Source organism: Chrysochloris asiatica, unplaced genomic scaffold (genome assembly GCF_000296735.1).
Source record: "Chrysochloris asiatica unplaced genomic scaffold, ChrAsi1.0 scaffold00033, whole genome shotgun sequence".
NCBI lineage: Eukaryota > Metazoa > Chordata > Mammalia > Afrosoricida > Chrysochloridae > Chrysochloris > Chrysochloris asiatica.
The window spans coordinates 14,087,060-14,108,168 of NW_006408551.1; the positions used below are offsets into that span (position 1 = coordinate 14,087,060).

General features: G+C 38.6%; 1 protein-coding gene across 1 annotated transcript in view; it reads left to right on the forward strand.

The window, feature by feature from the left end:
* Positions 1 to 16,016, forward strand: part of XPOT (exportin, tRNA) — a 56,028-nt gene extending 40,012 nt beyond the window's left edge. Inside the window, exons 21-25 of the mRNA XM_006859517.1 lie at positions 3,692 to 3,807; positions 4,452 to 4,499; positions 5,976 to 6,047; positions 8,357 to 8,413; positions 15,990 to 16,016. Coding sequence (XP_006859579.1) covers positions 3,692 to 3,807; positions 4,452 to 4,499; positions 5,976 to 6,047; positions 8,357 to 8,413; positions 15,990 to 16,016 — 320 coding nt within the window. The remainder of the gene's footprint in view (positions 1 to 3,691; positions 3,808 to 4,451; positions 4,500 to 5,975; positions 6,048 to 8,356; positions 8,414 to 15,989) is intronic.
* The last annotated feature ends 5,093 nt before the right edge of the window (positions 16,017 to 21,109 follow it).

Consider the following 21,109-nt stretch of genomic DNA (forward strand, 5'->3'; position numbering starts at 1 on the left):
TGAAAGGTCTTGTGCAGCAGATTTGCCTAGTGCAATACGTTGTATGATTTCTTGAGTACTGCTTTCATGAGTCTTGATGGTTGATACAAGCAAAGTGAAGTCTTTGACAACTTAAATCTTTTCTTCATTTATATGTATGTTATTTGTTGGTCCAGCGGTGAGGATTTTTGTTTTCTTTACACTGAAGTGCGTGCCATCCATACGTAAGGCTGTGTGTGGTCTTTATCTTTATCAGTAAGTATTTTATGTCCTCTTCGTTTTCAGTAAGCAAGGTTGTATGATCTGCTTATTGCAAGTTGTTGTTAATGAGTCTTCATCTAATCCTGTTGTCAGTTCTTCTTCATATAATCCATTTTTTTGGATTATTTGTTTTGCATACAGATTGAATAAGTACGCTGAAAGTATACAATGCTGGTGCACACCTTTCCTGATTTTTAACCATTCAGTGTCCCCTTGTTCTTTTCAGACAACTGCTTCTTGATCTATGTACAGATTCCTCATGAGCATAATTAGATGTTTTAGAATACCCATTCTTTGCCAAGATTTGTTGTTTTCTGGGGTTTTTAAAAAATCTTAGCCACCCTAATTGGGAGTGAAATAAATAGCTCATTGTGGTTTTGATATGCAACTCTGATGGGCAGTGACACTGAGCATCCTTTCTTGTGTTTGGTTGCCACTTCAGCATCCTCCTTAGTGAAATATCTGTTCCAGTCTTTTGCCTTTTTGTGATTGGGTTATTTGTCTTTTTGTTATTAAACTATTGAGGTTTTATGAGGGTAGATCAAAAAGACTTGCTACTAGGATTCCATGTTTATTCCAGGTATTCTTAGTATTGCTACTAGGATTTGTAGGTTTATTCCAAGTAAAATATGTTTAAATTTCTCTCTAGGACCAGTGGATGGTTGCAGACAAGCTCTCTCACCAATGCACTTCTCTTAAGTCTCATTAGGGTGTTTTTCAATCAAAACAGTGGCTTCTGAATGAATATGCAAGGCCAGTTAAATTCAAGCTAGAGGTCAGTTCAGATTATGGTGACTCTTTTCTGGGACTCCAAAGAGTTAATCTTGATAGATTTTCTCGAAGGACATGGGTTAGTCATGGTGGCTTATAATGAACAAACTTTAAGAAAATTGAAAGCTGCATTGGTGAGAAAAATGCCAGGGAAGTTGTATGGAGGTTTTGTTTTGTTTTTCCTTCACGACGCCTGCTTATTCTTTGAGGGTTATTGTTGTGATGTGCTGTGGAGTCGGTTCCGACTCATAGCGACCCTGTACAGGGTCTCCGAGGCTGTAAATCTTTACGGGAGCAGAAAGCCTCATCTTTCTCCTGCGGAATAGCTGGTAGTTTCGAACTGCTAACCTTGCAGTTCCTAACCTGATTCATAACCACTATGCTACCAGAGCTCTTTAATTTCTTTTAGAAAGATCAACACAAGACTGGTCCATAAGAGTTAAAGGTTTAGAAATAGCCCTGCTGTTTGACTTTTACACTATGTTACACCACTCCACAGTTCCTATTATCAGTCACCACTTTGCCCCTCTCTCAAGTCCCAGTGTTGTGCATTATCTCACAGAATCACAACTGTCAAAAGAAATGGCTCATGAAATTGTGGAAACTGGCAAGTCCCAAATCCATAGTTCAGAGACCAGTCTGCAGGAATCTTCTCACCCAGGCTGTTTTAGAAGCTAAGGAACCCAAAACGGCAGGTCAGACGACAGGCTGTTGATGCACGAGACTGCAAGAGCTGGTGAATCATGCCAGGCAGTGTGCCTGGAGTCTTGTTAACTGGAGCTCAGACATAGCGAGCCAGATGCAAGATCCAGGGCAAGCTTTTCCAAAGCAGTCCTGTAAAATGGAGTCAGACCATGCCTCCAAGGGAAACTAAGGGTGGTGACTTGAGTCACACCTTCTGCTAAAGTGGGACATCCTTAATCTTTAGTTTTACCAATATCCTTACTCCTTAAACCCCACCTTATTTTAACCCTTACTTCCCTTGTTGTTGCTGTTGTTATGTGCCGTAGAGTCGGTTCTAACCCATAGTGACCCTGCATAGGGTTTCCTAGGAGCAGTCGGTGAGCTTGAACCACTGGCCTTGTGGTTCAGACCAACTTTGCAGTCCAGCGCATTAACCAACACTAGGACTCCTTACTCTTCTTAGCAGTTTACGTTAAAATGGGTCCATAATCACAGGCCTTGTTGTTGTTAAATGTCTTCCAGTTGGTTCTGACTCAGTGTTGTTGTTAGGTGCCATCAAGTTGGTGTCAACTCATAGCAACCCTGTGCACAACAGAATGAAACACTGCCCAGTCCTGGGCCAACCTCACAATTGTTGCCATGCTTGAGCCTATTGATTCTGCCAATCCATCTCTCTGGGGGTCTTCTTCTTTTTCTCTGACCCTCCACCTTACCAAACATGATATCCTTCTCCAGTGACTGGTCCCTCCTGATAATATGTCAGAAGTATGAGAGACATAGTTTGGCCATCCTGGCCTCCAAGGAGCAGTCTGGCTGCACTTCCTCCAACACAGATCTGTTGGTTCTTTTGGCAGCCCATGGCACTTTCAATATTCTCCTCCAACACCGTAACTCAAAACATCAATTCTTCTGCGGTCTTCCTTATTCACTGTCCAGTTTTTGCATGTATATGAGGTTATTGAAAATACCATGGTCAGGCACACCTTAGTCACTAAGAAGTGGCTAATTGGTTTGAACCGCTGACTTTGCAGTCTAGAGCTTATCTTACAGAGTCACCTCAGATTTCCATCACAGCATAAAGGCTAGGACTCACAATACGTCATAGAGTAGAATTTTAGCTAGAAGGGCCATAACTAGCTGCCCTACAAGTAGCAAGGGATGTCCTAAGAGAATTTCTCTTTCAGACTTCTTTTTGTTCCCCCAAAATCAAAGAACATTGAAAAGGAACACCATTTGAGTCCCTAGAGAATACCCAAACTGTCATTTTGATGTGTAAACTGAGGAGCGTAGAACTCTTTGGGGAATGGTTAGAGATGGCAACCCTACTGTCAGAAGTGTGTAAATCTAGATGGGAGGATGTGTCGAGAAACAATAGCACTTCACATATTGATGTTTGTTTTGTAAAGGTTGCTATGATTTTGTAGCAGTACCTTTGGACTTAGCCTTGTATTTGGTTATTGGATTCTTAGGGGGTATATGATTTCTGAAGAAATGAAAAAAATGTTTTTTCTTAATTGGTACATAATTTTAATTAATGGATTTTTAGTTTTTGTGAAGTACCATTTATTTTGTCTTCTGTTTATAATTTTCTTGTTATAATAGATAATCCATTTTCAAAGCTAGGCTTATAGTGTAGCTCCTTCATTTTCTTTTAGAATTTTGTTGTTATGGTTTTATATTTTGGTCAATGATCTATTTTGAATTTCTTTTATGTGTGGTCGAAGTCATGGATCCTATTTCATTTTTCTGCATGTGGAGATCCAGTTTTTCAACCACCATTTATCACATAAACTTCTTTCTTCCATTGAATGCACTTCATGCACTTGTCAAAAATCAGTTGACATCATATATGTGGGTTTATTTTTGGACTCTCAATTTTATTCCATTTGTCTACTTGTTTATCTGTTGTTCTAGACAATTTTGATTACTGTAACTATATAGTATATGTTAATGACTGTAATTTTATACAAGATGAAACTTTGAATTCTCTTAACAGGAGGTAAAGATGGACCAGTGGGATTTGCCGACTTTGTTTATAAACACATTGTCCCGGCATGTTTCCTGGCACCTTTAAAGCAAACCTTTGACTTGGCAGATGCACAGACAGTATTGGTAAGTACCTTGGAGTTTTTGTTTAACTTGTATAGGAGTCCTGGTGTGGCTCAGTAGGGTAAGCACCTGACTGTTAATTGCATTTTCCTGGACTCTAGCCCTCCAGCCTATATGTGTTACTATGATTCAGAACTGACTCAATGGCACATAACAAAAACAAAGTTGAATATGTAAAATATAGCTTCTTCCACCAAGATTTTTTTTTTTCCTAGGACAGTGAACAGGGTACATGATTGGAAAGCTCTTTAACACTTCATTTAGTCGTTAGTTTCACTTCCTCCCACTATGGCCACCATTCTAAAACTTGTGCTTAATGTTAATAGTTTTCTTCCTAAACTAGAGTAGTTTTCTCCTCATGGAAATTTCTGTAAATCTTACCAAATGCCAAGTAGTTGGCCTTTTTCTTACTTCCCCGTAAGTTAGTAATAGCTAGATTTCATAATTATAATTTACTACATTACGACTGTAATCTTAAATTCTAATTTTTCATACCCAATTTTTTTTTTCTCCACCTATCTGCTACCTTTCCTTCCTCCATTCCATTTTAGAGGTAAATATTAATGAGCAGTGGCTGGAGAAATAGAAAATTGGATCATTAGTCAAGAACTAATCACATTAACATTTTAAAACTTGTTTTTTTATAGGCTTTATCTGAGTGTGCAGTGACACTGAAAACAATTCATCTCAAACGGGTAAGCATTGTGTCCATTTCACATATAGATACTTGTTTGTCATAGTTTTAATTGTGTTACACCGTCTTGCTCTTGAAAGCTGTATCTTTTATAAAAGTAATTAATGTTAATTGTGATTTTTTTTATATGGGGAAGGAAAGGATGAAAGCTGATCTGTTTTTGTCCTTCATGTTTTGGATAACAAGGTTAAATAAAAAGTGTGTATGTTTTGGTTTGACAAGAAATGTGAGAAATCTTAACCAAAATTTGAAGATTTATATTTTACCACATTTAATACTTAAAGCCAGACTTCTCCAGCTTCTAAGTAATACAAATTGTTAGAGTACTTTACTGTTTTAGAATGTCCTGTTCATTCCTTATATACAATGTAAGTGATCTAGGGTTGAATCTACCTGGTGTGTTCTTGTCTTGTATAAGGTCAGAGGGCAGCATTTACCTAAGAACAAAGTTCTAAAGGATTACGAAAAAAAGGAGGAATGGAAACAGGAAACAAAGGAGGGAAATGGGATAAGTGATGCTACATTTAGGGGACTGCAATCAGTGAGATATGAAACAAAATATATATGAATTGTTAAACGAAAAATTGATGATCTGCTGCTCTCTGAGACCTTTATCCAATTCAGAATAAAACGTTTTTTTTATAAAGGTAAATTAAATTCGTTGCCAGCATTTAAAAAGTTTTTTTTTTTTTTTTGACAAAACATTCTATCTCCAGGTATTGTCAAATTCAGATTGTCAACACAGGACTGGCGTTCCCATATAGCGTAGTCAGCAGTTAACAGTGTATTTTTAAGTGAGAGTAGTGGGGTTCTAGCAGATGATGCACAGTGCATGCAAAGCATTCATGGGGTGGTGGTGGTGGTGGTGGTAGTTGTGTGCCTGCCGTGGAGTGGTTTCTGACTCAACGACCCTTCATAAGGTTTGCGAGACTGTACATTTTTTATGGGAGCAAAAAGCCTCATCGTTCTCCCACCGAATAGCTGGTAGTCTCTAACTGCTGATCTTGAGGTTAGCAGCCCCACTCGTTATGAGTTGCTGCTGCCAGAGGCTTCTTAAGAAGCATAGGGAAGATACACTAAAGAAAGAGGGAAGAAGAAATAGGAACTAAAGAAACTTTAAGAAATAATGTTGTTTCCCTTCAATTAGGAACAAATTTCCTTTGAAGGATCGCTACATTTTGGGCTACTGCCATTGCATTAGAGGACTAGAAGAAGAAAGATAAAGAAATCCTCTGATTTGTTCTGGAGTAGTAGGATTAAACAGGAAATCCGATGTCAGCTGTCAGCACAGAGAGGGAAGTCTAGACAAATCAACCACCTTCTCTTTCAGGGTTTTGGTTTCTTCATCTGTTCTAGCTGGCTGATTCTAAGTTCTTATTGTTTAGTGTGTTGAATAGGAAAAAGAAGATACGCTTTTAAAGTATGCATGTCTTCCAGTTTTTATGTGAGCATGTTATCATTATCCTTTAATTTTCAGGGCCCAGAATGTGTTCAATATCTTCAACAAGAATATCTGCCCTCCTTGCAGGTAGCACCAGAAATAATTCAGGTAAAAGCCGTCCTGGTGAATTTTGCTCTTAATTTAAAAAACATGAGTATGTAATTCAGTCTGGTTTTTTGTTTTTGTTTTTTTTTTTAATTGTAATTAAAACATAATGCATGGACCATTTCAATTTCGACATAGACATTTCATTGACACCGATTAGATTCTTCAAGCTTTGCACCCATTTTCACTTTATTTTACCAAACTATCACAGCACTATTTTTACATGTTCACTTATCTCATAAATGATATCAAATAGTACTTTTTCTTTTGTGTATGATTTTTTTTCTCGGCATAATGTCCTCAAGGTTCATCCGTGTGTAGCATGCATCAATAGGGACATCATTCTTCTTTATGGCTGAGTCATACTCCATTACATGCGTATACCACATTTTGCTTCATCAGTTGATGGACATTTTGATGGTTTCTACTTTCCTCCTGTTATAAACACTGCTGCAGTCAACAGTGGTGTTGTTGCTTTTCAGGTCTCTTAGGTGTATACCTAGAAGTGGAATTGCTGGGTCTTACGGTATCAGCATAAATTTTAATTCAAGAATGCCAAACTGCATTCGCTTGATTATTTATTATATAGTATAGCAAGAGTACTTAGCATAGAGGTCAAACTTCAGGGGATCCGTGAAATTGAATAGGAAAAATTATTTTTGTTTCCACTAACCGCCACAAATGAGGATTGTGTAAGCATTGCTTGTGACTTTGTCACCAGTAGAAATCAGTCCTCTTATATTATGCAGATACCTCAAGCTATTGTTTATGCTCATCGCTATTCTGAATTATGGTAGTTATTAGATATGCCTGTAGGCCATTACTGCCATTTAATAAGTTATTATTACCTCATTATTCTCACAGTTCAAATATTTTGTGACCCTAATTTAATATAATTGGTTTCCTTTTTAATCCCCTGCATGTTCATTTATTCTTTAAAAAAAAAAAAAAACAAACACAAAAGGAGTCCAATAGGCTTCACCACAGGAGAACCTGGCACCACAAAAACCCTCTTTTGAAGATTTATGCCAGGTACTGAATTGTGTGTATGCCAAGTTTACTTATTATAATTTGTAAATCTTAATTTATTAAATTTGGAGTTATGGGGTAGAAAACTACCATAGATTTTTGTACTATTACAGTCATTTTTATAATACCATTTGGTTATTTTTTTGGCATATAGCTAACAAGATTTCTTGTACAGTAGCACATGGAGCTGATAAATTATCAAAGTTCTGATTAAGACTAGAATTAGAATCTTCTAGAGGATTATTTCTTCATCAGCATCAGTGTTTGTTAAAGGTTCTCTTCAAACTGTTTTATACGACACATTGAAAAATTGAATAAGAATAATCCTAAAACGTATGTTTAATAAATTTGTAATTACTAATTTCATGGCTTTAACTTTAGAGGTACTGCTTGATTTTGTTAATTATCGTGTTAAGTAGATTAATACTTTAAAATAATAAATTACTAATTATTCATATACTGTTGTCCATCAAAATTAGAAACATACCATTCATTTATGGACCCTGGTATTCTTCCAGATTGCTAAATGAAGCAATATTGGCTAGTGTATTTCTGTCTAACATGTGTAAAGTAAAATATTAAGATCCCCAGGCTTTCCTTTCTTATATATGCCTTCTGACAACACGTTTTGCAGAAGTCAGTTGGGGAGAATTACCATCTTTTTGGACTGCTGACCACTAGGAGTCCTGGTGTAGTGCTGTGCAATCAAGCATTGGACCACAAAGTCTGTTTGAACCACAAGGTCGGTGGTTCAAACTCATCAGCTGCTCCTTAGAAACGCTTATATAGGGTTGCTATGAGTCAGAACTGTGGCTCAGTGACCCTTAACAACAGCAACACAACCACAAAGTCCGCGATTTGAACATCCCATCCATGCCATGGTAGAAAGATGAGGCTTTCTGCTCTTGCAAAGAGCCTCAGAAACCCCCTATGTAAGGCTACTATGAGTCAGAACCGCCTTGATAGCACTTAACAACAACAAGCTTCTTAGTTACCTCTTACTAGTTAAGATACCAATGTAGCTTTTATCCTGCTCACCCTTCCCAGATGTGAGAGAAATTGTCCAGGAAAGCCATGTTCTCAAAAGTAAAAGCCCTGTGGGACTGTATTTGTCAATAACACCTGACTGGCAAGTATGATATTTTTAGAATTCTGTGTAAGTTTATGTCATGAAAAGCTCTTTAGGTTGATTTTGGTAATAATAAGATTACTGTGGATTTGAATTAGAATGGATTTAATATCGATATACTTGTTCTCTCTCATTTCACCTCTCGGCCCCCCAGGAATTTTGTCAAGCGCTTCAGCAGCCTGATGCTAAAGTTTTTAAAAATTATTTAAAGGTAAGTATTTGGAAAACTTCAATGTATTCATGCATTTAGGTAATATTTCAGAGTCAAATGAGACTGTATTCCAGGATACTTGGTCATACTGGTAGTCCTGGTATGATTCTATAGGATAAGCACTGGACTGCTAGCCACAAGATTGGTGGTTTGAATCCACCAGTTGCTCCCTGAAAACCCTATATTATGTATAATATAATATAAATGGTCGCTATGAGTCGGAACCGACTTGAAGGCATCTAAGACCACCACCACCACCATACTGTAGTTTGACCAATTATTATTTGTAGATCTATTTGATCTAACTAAAACCTGCTTATAAGAATCTGTGCTTATCAATGTTAAACTTTATATTCAGTTTTCTGAGGATCCTCTTCAACTGATCTCTTGCAGAAGGCAGTAGATAGTTTGAGAAGCACATCGAATGTGTAGGTGCCTGACTGTATTGGTATGAAAATATCAGTCTTCTTTTTTATAGCTGAGTGATACAATTAAATAGGACCTAGATGGTTAGCAGAACAGGAAATGTTTAAGGATTCATGCCCAGATTCAACTGAAAGGAAGGAGCCAAAATAGATTGTGAGTTTTTTGATCAACCCTATTTAGAAATTTTTAAATTGAAAAACAATAAAATTCTCAAATTTGGCCATCCGGGGCACTTTGTACATTTATAAAATTACTGAGTTGAAAATAATAAGCCTAAAAGTTAGCAAGAAATACCTGATGTTTCTTTTGTATTCACATTTACGATTAGGTATCAGACAAAACTGTCTATTCTCTCCTAGGTAGTCATTCAGTGTTTATTTGACTTTTTTATATATTACACACTGTACTAACTGCTGCTTTTCCCTGGTCACAAGGAGCTCCTAACCTAGAAATAGAGTTACAAGTCATAGGATGAGGAAATGTTCATTATATTTTGTATATATTTTCTTTGTTCAACAAATTTGAGTGCAAAACATTATGCCAAATATCTTGGTAGCTCAAAATTTAATGAATGACTTCTTGGTTCCTTCTCCTTAGCCCCTCAGTAGAATTTTTAAGTCAGAGGACTTTGCTGAGCAAAGTAGTGTACCATCTTTTGACTGTAATTCTAAGGTCTTTCTTTGCTTGTTTTGCTTTTTCCATAGTTGTAGTTCTGTCAACTTAAATGTTTGAAAGAGCTTGAGAGAATGATTTTATTAGTTGCTGTTTATCAGTGTGAACAAATAATTTGCGGGGGCTCCAAAAAGTTCGTGGACACGTTTTGCTCTTTTAACTACATTTTTCCATCTATATTTTGAAGCCCCTTTGTACTTGTTCTTTTTATTTCTCCCCTCACCTTCATTTCCCTGAAAAAAACAGTGCCTGCAGAGGATTTGAAAAACAACAATATGTTGTTGTTTTTTTATGATGAATGTAAAGCTGATATTCTCCCATGTAAATTATCACTCAATTCACAGTAAAAACTTAAAAACAACAACAACAAAAGGATTTCTGGATCTACCTGGAGATGAGAGAGAGAAGAGGAAGGGCTGGCTGGTCTGAAGTATGGTGAGACCTGGGAACTCCTGAGCCTATGAACAAGGACATAGCCACGGAGGACTAGAGCTGAGAGTGAATTATCCAGCTGATATGAAGTGAGGGGAGACACACAAGAACGCCCAAACTTGCAGAGAGTACCCATTTGACCTAGCCTCGATTACTTGATGATCAGAACTCGACTAGAGGAAGATAAAAATATTTTGATAAAGGAAACAAGTGTAAATTGCTACAATTTGAGGAACTTGACTTATACATATGGATGTAGTAACTCAAAATACCAACTGAGAGAGAAGGAATTTTCACATTAGTGATCAATCCTATCCCTTCTATACACAGGGTTGATAAGGACAGTCAACTTAGACATTGGCTACCTAAGTTTGGGGACAGTTGCAATAGAGGCACAAAGTGACTGATTACAAGTTTTCAAGAGGGAGTTTAGTTTCAGAGTGTGGGGGAAGGTAGAATCCCCACTGAATAGTTTTCATCTTGTCTTTTATCTCGATGGGTCTGGTGAAAGGAGATGGGGATAAAATTCTTATGATTCAAAAGTGAGTAATTGTTATGACTAATTGCATTTGTCACAACTGTAAAGATAGAAGTTTTGTAACAAAAGCGGGGAGAGCAGTTAATCTTACAGTCCAGAAACAGAGAACTCAAGGACCATCAAGGGAGAAGAGCACAAGTGGAATGCAGGACCCTATCCAGAGAAGCAGTGGCACCAGAGATGAGGACATGGAGAGAGGGAACAGCTGAGGACTCCAGACTCATGGAAAGAGGAAGGCTGTGTGTTGGCAAGCCACGAGACAGGCTTACAGAATGTGCCCTTTGGTTGGTTGTTTAAATGATTATATATTCCTGAGTGTTTTTGTGTACTTTTAAAACAAAACAAAACAAAAAACAGAAGGAATAGAAGCAAATACTGTTGAATGATGGATGATGCATGAAGGGGATTGTAATCGTTGCAGTGCAATGAAATATAGAATGAGTGTAAAACTGATGTTCTCCCATGTAAACTATCACTCAATTCACAATAAAAAATTTTTTTTAAAAAAAAGGACTTCTGGGACAAGTTGATGGAGTAGGTGGACCCACTGCACAGACCTTCTACACAAAAAAAATTGGGAGACCCAGTGAAACAGATGACAGATAATGATCCTGGAACCTTGAGCTTGAGAGATTGTGTCAGAGAGATGTATTGAGAGCTGACTGGAAGAGGAAGCTGAACAGAAACAGCTAGAGAGAAGACAAATTGGCAGATACTGACTGGCCTGCATTGCCACAGCTGTTTTGAGCTTTTGCTGATGACTGTTAATACTAGCACTGTGCAGGCACAGGACATGACTGGAGATGGACAGCAAGGAGGGTGCAGTTGTTGGTTTCCCATACCCACCAGCTATCGACCATTGGCACTTCTTCCTGTGTAGCTTATGCTTTGTTTTAGGGTCAGACTCTGAGCATACCACCGCCTATATCTGGAGGACCGCAAACCTACTATACTTCACAAACAGCAAACAGAGAACTACATTCCCACTACCCATCTGTCATATCCAGTTGGAGATGGGTGGTGAGTGCTGGAGAACACATCAACACATAATCAATTAAATATAAATACGATACCACAGTATCTTAGGAGCAAAAACAGACAAGTTCAGCTTCTGTGAAGAAACAAGACAGAGTTCCTCAAACAAGCGACTAACCTATAGACACAGGACTGCAATACCAGAAATGGTGTCAGAACTACTTGATAAGGAATTTCAATAGAATGATACTTGGGTACCTTCAATAGATTGAAAAAAACAATCAGAGCAGCAGATGAAATCAAGAAATACACAGACAAAACTTTACAAGAATTCAGGAAAACACTACAAGGACGAACTGACAAAATAAATGAAAAATTGGAAAGATAGCATCTAGAAAACCAGAAGATTACTGCTAGAACTTCAGAAGTGGGTAATATGTTGAAATGGCAAAGATTCAGAATTAAATTGATGAAAGGCCTAAAAGTGAGCTTCAAGACAATTCTATAAATACTCATTTGCTAGAAGAATAAGCAGAAAAATGAACAAGAAGGTTTAAGATTTATGTGAGCTATTATCTAGATGAGGACTCCTGGTGTGGCACTGTAGGATAAGCACTGGACTGTGAACCACAAGTTTCAAACTCAGGAGCTGCTTCTTGGAAACATTATATAGGATCACTATGAATTGGAACCTACTCGATAGTACGTAACAACAAACACAACAACATTAAGAGGAATAACTTATGTGTGATTGGAATTCTAGAACAAGAAACAAAAAACAAGCCATACAGAAAATTGTCCAACCATTGTTGGAAGAATACTTTCATAACATCATGAAAGATGAGAAGATAATGCATTCAAGAAATTAAATGGACTCTAAACAGGATAGGCCCCCAAAAGAAAATCACCAAGACATAATTAAACTTCTCAAAACTAAAGACAAGAAAAGGATCCTAAAAACCCAAAAAGTTAGCCTGCCAAGACTATGCTCTGATTTCTGAGCAGAAACCATGCAGGCAAAAAAAAAAAAGGATAGGAAGGATGACATATATAAAACTCTGTAAGAAAAAAACATTGCCAACCAAGAATCAAATATCTAGCAAAATTGTCCATCAAATGTGATACCAAAATTAGAGCATTTCTAGATAAATAGAAAGTAAAAGAGTGTTTTTAAAAACCAGCCTTACAAAAAATACTAAAGGGAGTACTCCATACAGGGAACCAACAACAGCAGACATTAACCTGAGACTAATATACATAACAACATCACCCAGAATTCAACCCAGATCTAGAAGTGATTCAAAGTAAAGATGCAAGACTGAAAATAGGGAAGCAGAGATACCAGTTTACAACAGAAACAAAATAAAAAGAGGAATTATGAAGTTAAAGAATTTTGACATGAAAAGGAAATCAGATTTCATGGGGGCGGGGGGACCCTAACTGTAACCCTAACTGTAACCATAAAGCTAGCTCAAGCTCTACCCCTAACACTAATTCTAGTTCTAATCATAAACCTAATACTAAATGAAGTCCTAGATCTAGTCATAGTCCTAACCATAACCTCTCTACCACACACCCCCAAAAGAGAACCACTGTTGTCAGGATTGATTCTGATCCTATAGGACAGAGTGGAACTGCCTCATAGGGTTTACTTCCAGGTCATAATCTTCATGGAATTAGGCCGCCACATTTCTCCTGTAGAATGGCTGGTGGGTTCAAACCACTGACCTTTTGGTTAGCAGCTGATTGCTGTAGCTGCTACCAGAACTTAAATAATTAAAGGATTCAAAAATGATTGATTCCATTAGATATATCTATAGCATTAGATCTCTTCCTTTTGACTGCCATTTTTCAGTGATAGTATTCTTCTAGACTATTATCACTGAAAATTAGAAAAAATCAAATTCCTTCTTTTGTGCCCATTCTTCATATTCAGTTGGTCTTCGGACCTTGCCCATCTTTTCTTTCTCTTTGACATAAACTTGGTGTAGCTCTCTGTAGTCTACTTGAATGTGTTTGAAATAACTGGTCTTCAAAGTCATTCCTCTAAAAAACCTTTCTTAAAACCTTCAGTGGAGTCCTGGTATGTCACTGTAGGCTAACGTGTTGGACTACAAAGTCGGTTTGAGACACGAAGTTGGTGGCTCAAGCTCACCAGCCGGTCCTTGGAAACCCTATACAGAGTTGCAATGGGTTGGAACTAACTCCTTGGCACTTAAAAACAGCAACATAACCTTCAACGACTCCCTATTATTTCCCAAAAAGAATTTCGTGTTTATTTTCTTCTTTAAAAACTTCTGATCTCAGACTACCTTTCTGGCTTCTCTTACGGGACCAGTCTTTGTTATTCTTGCCGTTGCTGTTCTTCAAAACTCCTGCCTCATTAGCAACCTTTCTTTTTGATTCTACCCATTCTTCTAGCTTACCTCAAGCATAGCCTCCTTGTAAGGGCTTTCTTTTGCTTATATATTATTTTCTCTGTGACTAATCAATAGAATATTTATTAAATGAGTATCTGGTTTAACTAGGTATTAGGGATACAGTCCTTGTCCTCAGTGAGCTCACTGCTTAACCATTTGCAGTCTCTAATGGACTTTTATTGACTACGCAAAGGCTGGTGATTGTGTGCACCATGTCAAGCTGTGGACAACATTGCGAAGTATATGTATTCCAGGACACTTAATTGTGCTCATGAGTCATCTGTACATGGACCAAGAGGCAGTTACATGGGAACACTGAATCGCTTAAAATTAAGAAAGGTGTGTGACAGGGTTGTATTCTTTCACCATACTTATTCTACCTGTATGCTGAGCAAATAATCTGAGAAACTGGGTTATATGAAGAAAAACATGGCATCAAGATTGGAGGAAGACTCATTAAAAACTGCGGTATGCAGATGATACAACCTTGCTTGCTGAAAGTGAAGAGCACTTAAAATATTTACTGATGAAGATCAAAGAGCATAGCCTTTGGTATGGATTGCATCTCAATGTAAAGAAAACAAAAATCCTCACCACTGGACCAATAACATTCTTATCAGTGGAGAAAAGATTGAAGTTGTCAAGGACTTCATTCTTCTTGGATCAATTATCAACACTCACGGAAGCAGCAGTCAAGAAAGCAAATGATGTATTGCATTGAGCAAATCTGCACAAGACCTTTTTAAGTGTTGAAGAGCAAAGATGTCAGCCTGAGGACTAAGGTGCCCCTTACCCAAGCCATGGTATTTCCAATAACCTCATATGAATGTGAAAGTTGTACAGTGAATAAGGAAGACTGTTGAAGAATTGATGCTTTTGAGTTATGGTGTTGGAGGAGAATATTGAAAGTGCCATGGGCTGCCGAAAGAACCAACAGATCTGTGTTGGGAGAAGTGCAGCCAGAGTGCTCGGAGGCCAGGATGCCCAAACTTCATCTCTCATACTTCAAACATATTGTCAGGAGGGACCAGTCACTGGAGAAGGAGATAATGTTTGGTAAGGTGGAGGGTCAGAGAAAAAGAGGAAGACCCCCCCCAGCGAGATGAATTGGCAAAGTGGCAGAATCAATGGGCTCAAGCGAGGCTACAATTGTGAGGTTGGGCCAGGATTGAGCAGTGTTTTGCTCTGTTGTGCATAGATAGGGTCATTATGAGTCTGTACCAACTGGATGGCACCTAACAACAACAGTGGACTCCTGGTGTGACGCTGTAGGATTAGCACTGGACTGCACACCTCAAGGTCAGCAGTTTAAACCCAACAGCTGCCCCTTCGAAACCCTATATAGGGTCACTGTGAGTCAGAATCAACTTGATGGTACATAACAACAATGCTCACTTGGCACATACCTACTGTATAAAGTGGTACATATGACCACTTTATGTATGACCAGTCCTAGTACAGCCTCTAGCCTTACTCATTCATCATCTCAACTAACTGTTGAGTTGGGAAAAACCATTTTTTTACAGCATCAAATAGAAATTCCTTAAGGGAGAACAACTGCTATGTTTTTAGCTTTGATTTGCCTTATTTCTTCCTCAAAATTTAATTTCCCAGTGCTGATTTTGGCAGTAGCACCTATCAGTAAAAAGCTGTGCAGGGCATATTTTCCTGTGACTTTTCGAATTTCATAGCGTTAGAATCAACGCCAAGGGCTATTTAGGGAAGATGAGAGGATGGAGACTTAAGGAGGAAGTGACGTGGGTGTTACACTGTGGAGATGACATGAGGCGGACTGTGTGTAAATTGTTGAATGGAAAACTGATGAGCTCTGTAAACTTTCACCTAACTCACAAGGGAAAGTTAAGAAAACAACAACATAGAAATAATGCCATATTTTACTAATTTGGATGATGTTAATTAAGTCATGTAAAGAGTTGATCAAGTTCGTAAGAACTGAAAATTTTCATCTTGGATTATGTGCAGATATATGAAGTATGTGAAATGTTTTAAATGGAAAAGAGAGCTTAGCTCTTGAGTAACTTGGCCCCACTCCTCAGTTGAAAGGTGGTATGCTCACACCTCCTTATTAATTGTACTAATGATTTGTTTACAGGTATTCTTCCAGAGAGCGAAGCCCTAATGACTGGATCTCCCTATGCCTACTTCATGATCAAGAATTCCAGTTAATAATTTATAAAGATGTGATTTGTGTGTGCCATTCACACTGGTCTTTTTAACATTGCTGTAAGCCTACTGTAGTATATATATTGGCATTTTCCAGTAAAACTTTGGGTGTACCTTTTCCTAAGAGCAGGCCTGTGAGTGCAGGAGAAGTTGCTTGTATGCCGATTCAAATTGTTCTATGTAAAAGTGTTGTTCAAGGTAACAGCAGAGTCATCCTAGTACCTTTTTTTTTTTGCAATATTAAGAAAATTCATCTATAAAGACCATACCAGTGGGGGAAAAGTTCTTTTTTAAAAGTTGCTGAATATGAAAATTTTGAGATGTTTAATTTTTTTTTTTTTTTTAATGTGTGCAGACACAAAAATATAGGGGAGTACAACTATCAAAATGTCTTTCTTTTAGATAGCCATTACATTTCTTTAAATTGTTTCAGTGCCAGTGTGTGTCCTACAAGAGTGGTTTCATAAATGAATGGATTTAAAAGTAGGCCGATGTTACACATTTTTTATAAAAAATATAATAAATTTTATGCAGTGAAATCTACTAAGTCTTTTTTGGAATTATTACTATAAGTACTTTAGACTTATCTTTTAGTCTTAGTCTCCTTTATTTTCCATTTAAAGTTTTGTAAATATGAGTATATGGATGCTTTATTTAGTTATGCTGCTAAAGCTGTATGCAACTTAGTTTTGTCATATAGATTCAGTGAAAACTGCACTCAAAAAGCCTATGTATATCTTTCATAGGAATAAAAATTTCACACTTCTTTTTACATTTATGTAGAGTAAAATACACCTATGTGTTTATGATGCTTGTAAGTTGCAACCCATTTAATTACTAGATGCACCTCCCTCAGCTTAACTGCCATACTTGTTTGTGGTTATTCAAGTAAACAAGAGGGGAAAAAAACAGTATCAGAGATAAATAGTGAAAATTTAAGGAAAAGGAGGGAACAGATTGACTCTTTAAGTTAAAATTGTAAAAGCCTAATTAATATTTTAGGGAGAGGGTTGGTTTCCTTTTTAACCTTTGGCCTGTGTGCTCCTTGGAGGTTTCATGCATGGGCATCAGTGGTCTAGAAACTCCCCACAATTGAATTCTAAGTTGCATACATGAATCTTTCTGGGGTTCATTCCAGAAGAAATTTTTAACATTTCCTTGCATCATGGAAAAGTACCAAACTAAGACTAAATAGATAGTTCATTGTAAAACTAGACCAGTGGAATGTATATTACACTTTAATATAAAAATTTTTAAACAACGTAAGTAAAAGCTGGGTGTTTCTTTGGTAGATTCCGGTGTCCTGTGGGAGAAATAATTGCATTTGTTGCAGTAGTAGTAATTATTGAAACCACACCAACAACATAGTGGTTAAGGGAATTTAATTAGTAGCACAGTCTCTGGAGCCAGATGAAGTAGGTTCAAATATTAGCACTACCAGTGGTTCTAGAACCTTTGGCAAGTCAAGTAACCTTTTTCTGCCTCAATATCCCCATTGGTAAGATGGGGGAGATAATGGTAGCTACCTCATAGGATTGTTAGAAGAATTTAATGATTTAAACCTGTATCTCATGGCCTGGTAATGGCTATTTTACTTTACTATTCCATATGTGTAAATAAGGGTGATACCCCTTATTTTTTCCTGGGTTTTTTAATCCCTTTAGGAGATTCACATGTGTTTATGACTAAGAGAAATCACATAAAAACTGCGTCTAGTAGGAAATAAACTGCCTATTCTCCTAGGAAACCCTGTATAGGGTTGCTATGGGTCGGAACCTACTCAGAGGCACTTAACAACATTGAAATAATAATGCATACTTCCCATGTTTATACCTTCAAGCTGCTCAGAGCACTTTACTTAGGGAGTACCCTGGCAGTTAGGAAACCCTGTTTATCAAGAATAACCTTATTTGAATAGTACTTGGTTTCCAAAGCAGATACCCAAAATAATTGTCTCAAGGGTGATTCTTACTTGTTATAGATGAGATAATTGAAGCTAAAAGACTTAAACACATGTGTGACTTGAAATGGAACCACAAAGGGTTTATGATGCCTGGTTTAATTCTGTGCCTAGCAGTTTATTTAAATCTTAAAATGCTAATATGAATTGGTTTATAACTGGCTTGACCTTTAAGAAAATACTGTTATCTTAATGTGCATAATTAATTATGTAGTAAACATGTAAATCAAAGACTGACTCAATTATTTGCATTTTCTTCCATTCAACTTTGAGGTGTGAGTTTTACTGTTGGAAACTTTTGACAGGATCTCTTGACATCAGTTATAGGAATATTGAAATTGGTTGGAATTGTAAACAATGAGTCTTGTTAGAATGATTCCATTCTAAACATTGTATCAAATTGTAATAAAGTAACTTCCTTTGTAACAACTCCTTAGAGTTGGCTTTTGTTGTGCATATGACAAAACAGGGTTAGAAAGATCACTTGCATCAAGTTATGGAGAAATGGGACTGCAACCCAGGTCTGGTAAATTCAAAAGCCTCTGCTCTTACTCCTTTTGCCAGGGTTTCCTGTAGTCAATCACTTGGGGAAAAGCCCCTTTTCTCTTCCCTAGCTTCTCAGAAATTCAGTCTCTGTTCGCACTGTCCACTCCTTACGCTCAAACGCTGCGGTGCTGGCAGTGGGCAAGAGTAGCCTGTGGGGAATAAATGCCTAAAATCTTGGCCACACGGAATACGAGTATTGCTGGACCTGTTCTTAGTATTTCAGTTCCCTCATATGGCCATTTTCTGAAATACAGTGAGCATATTTTAAGAATTCCTCGTTTGAATTATTCTGAGACAACAGTCTCTCTCCACCGCAACCAAAGTGATCTTTACAATAAATACAAATCTCGCTCTGAATTAAGGCTCTTGATTGCCTTGACAGGTCCAACACTCCGCCCACCTATGACTATCGGAATGTTTGTAGTCACTAGTTCTAGACTTACCCAGAATTTCTGCACTTTTCTGGCGCTCGGACAGAGATAAACAGTTGTGGGGAAAAGAACCATTGTTAAATGTGCAGAGCCAGGCTTCAGTCTCAGAGTAAGGGGAGGGCGAAGAGGCTGTACATCGGTCTCCAGACATCCCGTCCCTTTTCGACCCTCGCTGTAGCTGCCGTCGGGCATGCGCACGCGCACCCGCGCGCGCCGGCCGTCGGTCACGTGGCCCTCGGCCAGAGCTCGCGAAGCCGGAAGTACCGAGGCGCGAGAGGCCGCGGGAGCCCGCTGGCGGTGGCGCGGCAAAGACCCGGCTCGGTGAGTGGGGCGAGCGCGGGCGGAGGGCTTGGAGACGCGCGGGGCCTGGGTAGCCGGGACCTGGCAGGGCCCTGTGTGGAGTGCTTCCGCCCCCTGGGGGAGGCTGGGATGCTGAGTCAGAGCGGGGGCGGGGCGGGCGTCCGGAGAAGCCCCGCACAGCGCGAGGCCGGCGGAGCCTCCACTGACTCTGGTCCGGCAGACACCGTCTTCGAGAGTCTGGGGGTCCGAAGCCGGAGTGGAGCGGGGCGCGGGCCCTGCCCCTTCTAGCCCACCCCCTCGCGCCTCGGCCGGCCCTCTGACCTGCAGCTCCGGGCTCCCCCATGGTCCAGCGGCTCTGGGTACTGAGGACGTGTCGGTTACCGGGTCTGGGTCCGGGCAGTCCTCGGGCCCCTCTCCTTTGGAGTTAAACTCACCCCTTTTCTACACCACAGTCTGAGTATTCACACGACTGACATTTGATGTTTCAGACGATTTCTAGAAAGAGGTTGCATTAGGGTTTTTGTGATGTTAAAAGCTGAGTTTGAGTCACCGGAAGCTAGAAGCTGAAGACGTTTTTAATTTATACAGACAAAATGCAACATTCTAAATGTTTCCTTGCCCCTGGTCGAACTGGCTTGTGGGTTTATTACTTAGTGTGTTTCCCAGGTATTTTCAGTAGTGACCACAAAACAAGTTCTTCCCAATAAATCATTGTCTAAATGCATAACCAGAGACTGGGATCATATAGTGATCACAGTTTGGAAATCCTGGAACTTTGTCCATATGCCATGTTACCAAACACGTTTTCATTTCTGGACAACTGGTAACTTTCATTTTCAACAATATAAGGAAGTAGACATAAGACAACGTCACTTGTTGAGTACCTGCCTCTGTCAAAATTTGTGAAGATTTATGTATAGCACCTGGTGGATGTGCTGAGTCATGTTTTAACATGTGAGATTGGGAAATAGTTTCCCTCTATCATTGTGAAAACATAGTATTATATCAGCATATAAAGAGCAGGTATGTTAGCTGATAATTTTTTATATTATTATTTAGGTACATATAGATATCCTAGCAATACGATTTGCCATTCAAAATAATGTCAAAAGAACAAAGTTCTATTATTTAGGAAAGAGTTTTCATTTGTATTTGAGAGATTTACCATACCTCTGTAGAATGGAATATGCCGCTGCTGCTGCTGCTGCTACTGCTCTGTTGTCGTCAAGTCAGTTCCTACTCAACAGCCTTGTGTGGGGTTTCTGAAGCGATCAAATCTTTATAGGAGCAGAAAGCCTCATCTTTCTCCCACAGAGCAGATGGTGGATTTGAACTGCAACTTTGTGGTTAGCAGCCCAATGTCTCTTTCTTATTCAAGAAAAAGGGATCTTATTTTTTCCTGCTTATTCCCAGTAAATTTCTCCGGATAGAATTCCTTATTTTGATGAGATGTATGGAAAAATTATAAAAATATGTCTAGTATACCAAAACTTTAAGGAGCTCTGATATGTAATGAAGAGCTCTGGCGGTGCAGTGGATTAACTATTGGGCTGCTAACTGAAAAGTCAATGGTTCCGACCCACCAGCCACTTCACAGGAGAAAGATGATACTCTTTGTTCCAGTAAAGATTTGCAGTCACAGAAATCCTACGGAATAGTTCTCTTCTGTCCTATAGGGTCGCTGTGATGGGAATCAACTTGATGGCAGTAGGTGGTCATGTGATGCTTAAGTGCTCATCTGCTAGCCAAAAGGTCAGTGGTTCAAACCCATCAACTAACTACTCCATGGGAGAAAGATGAGACTGTCTTCTT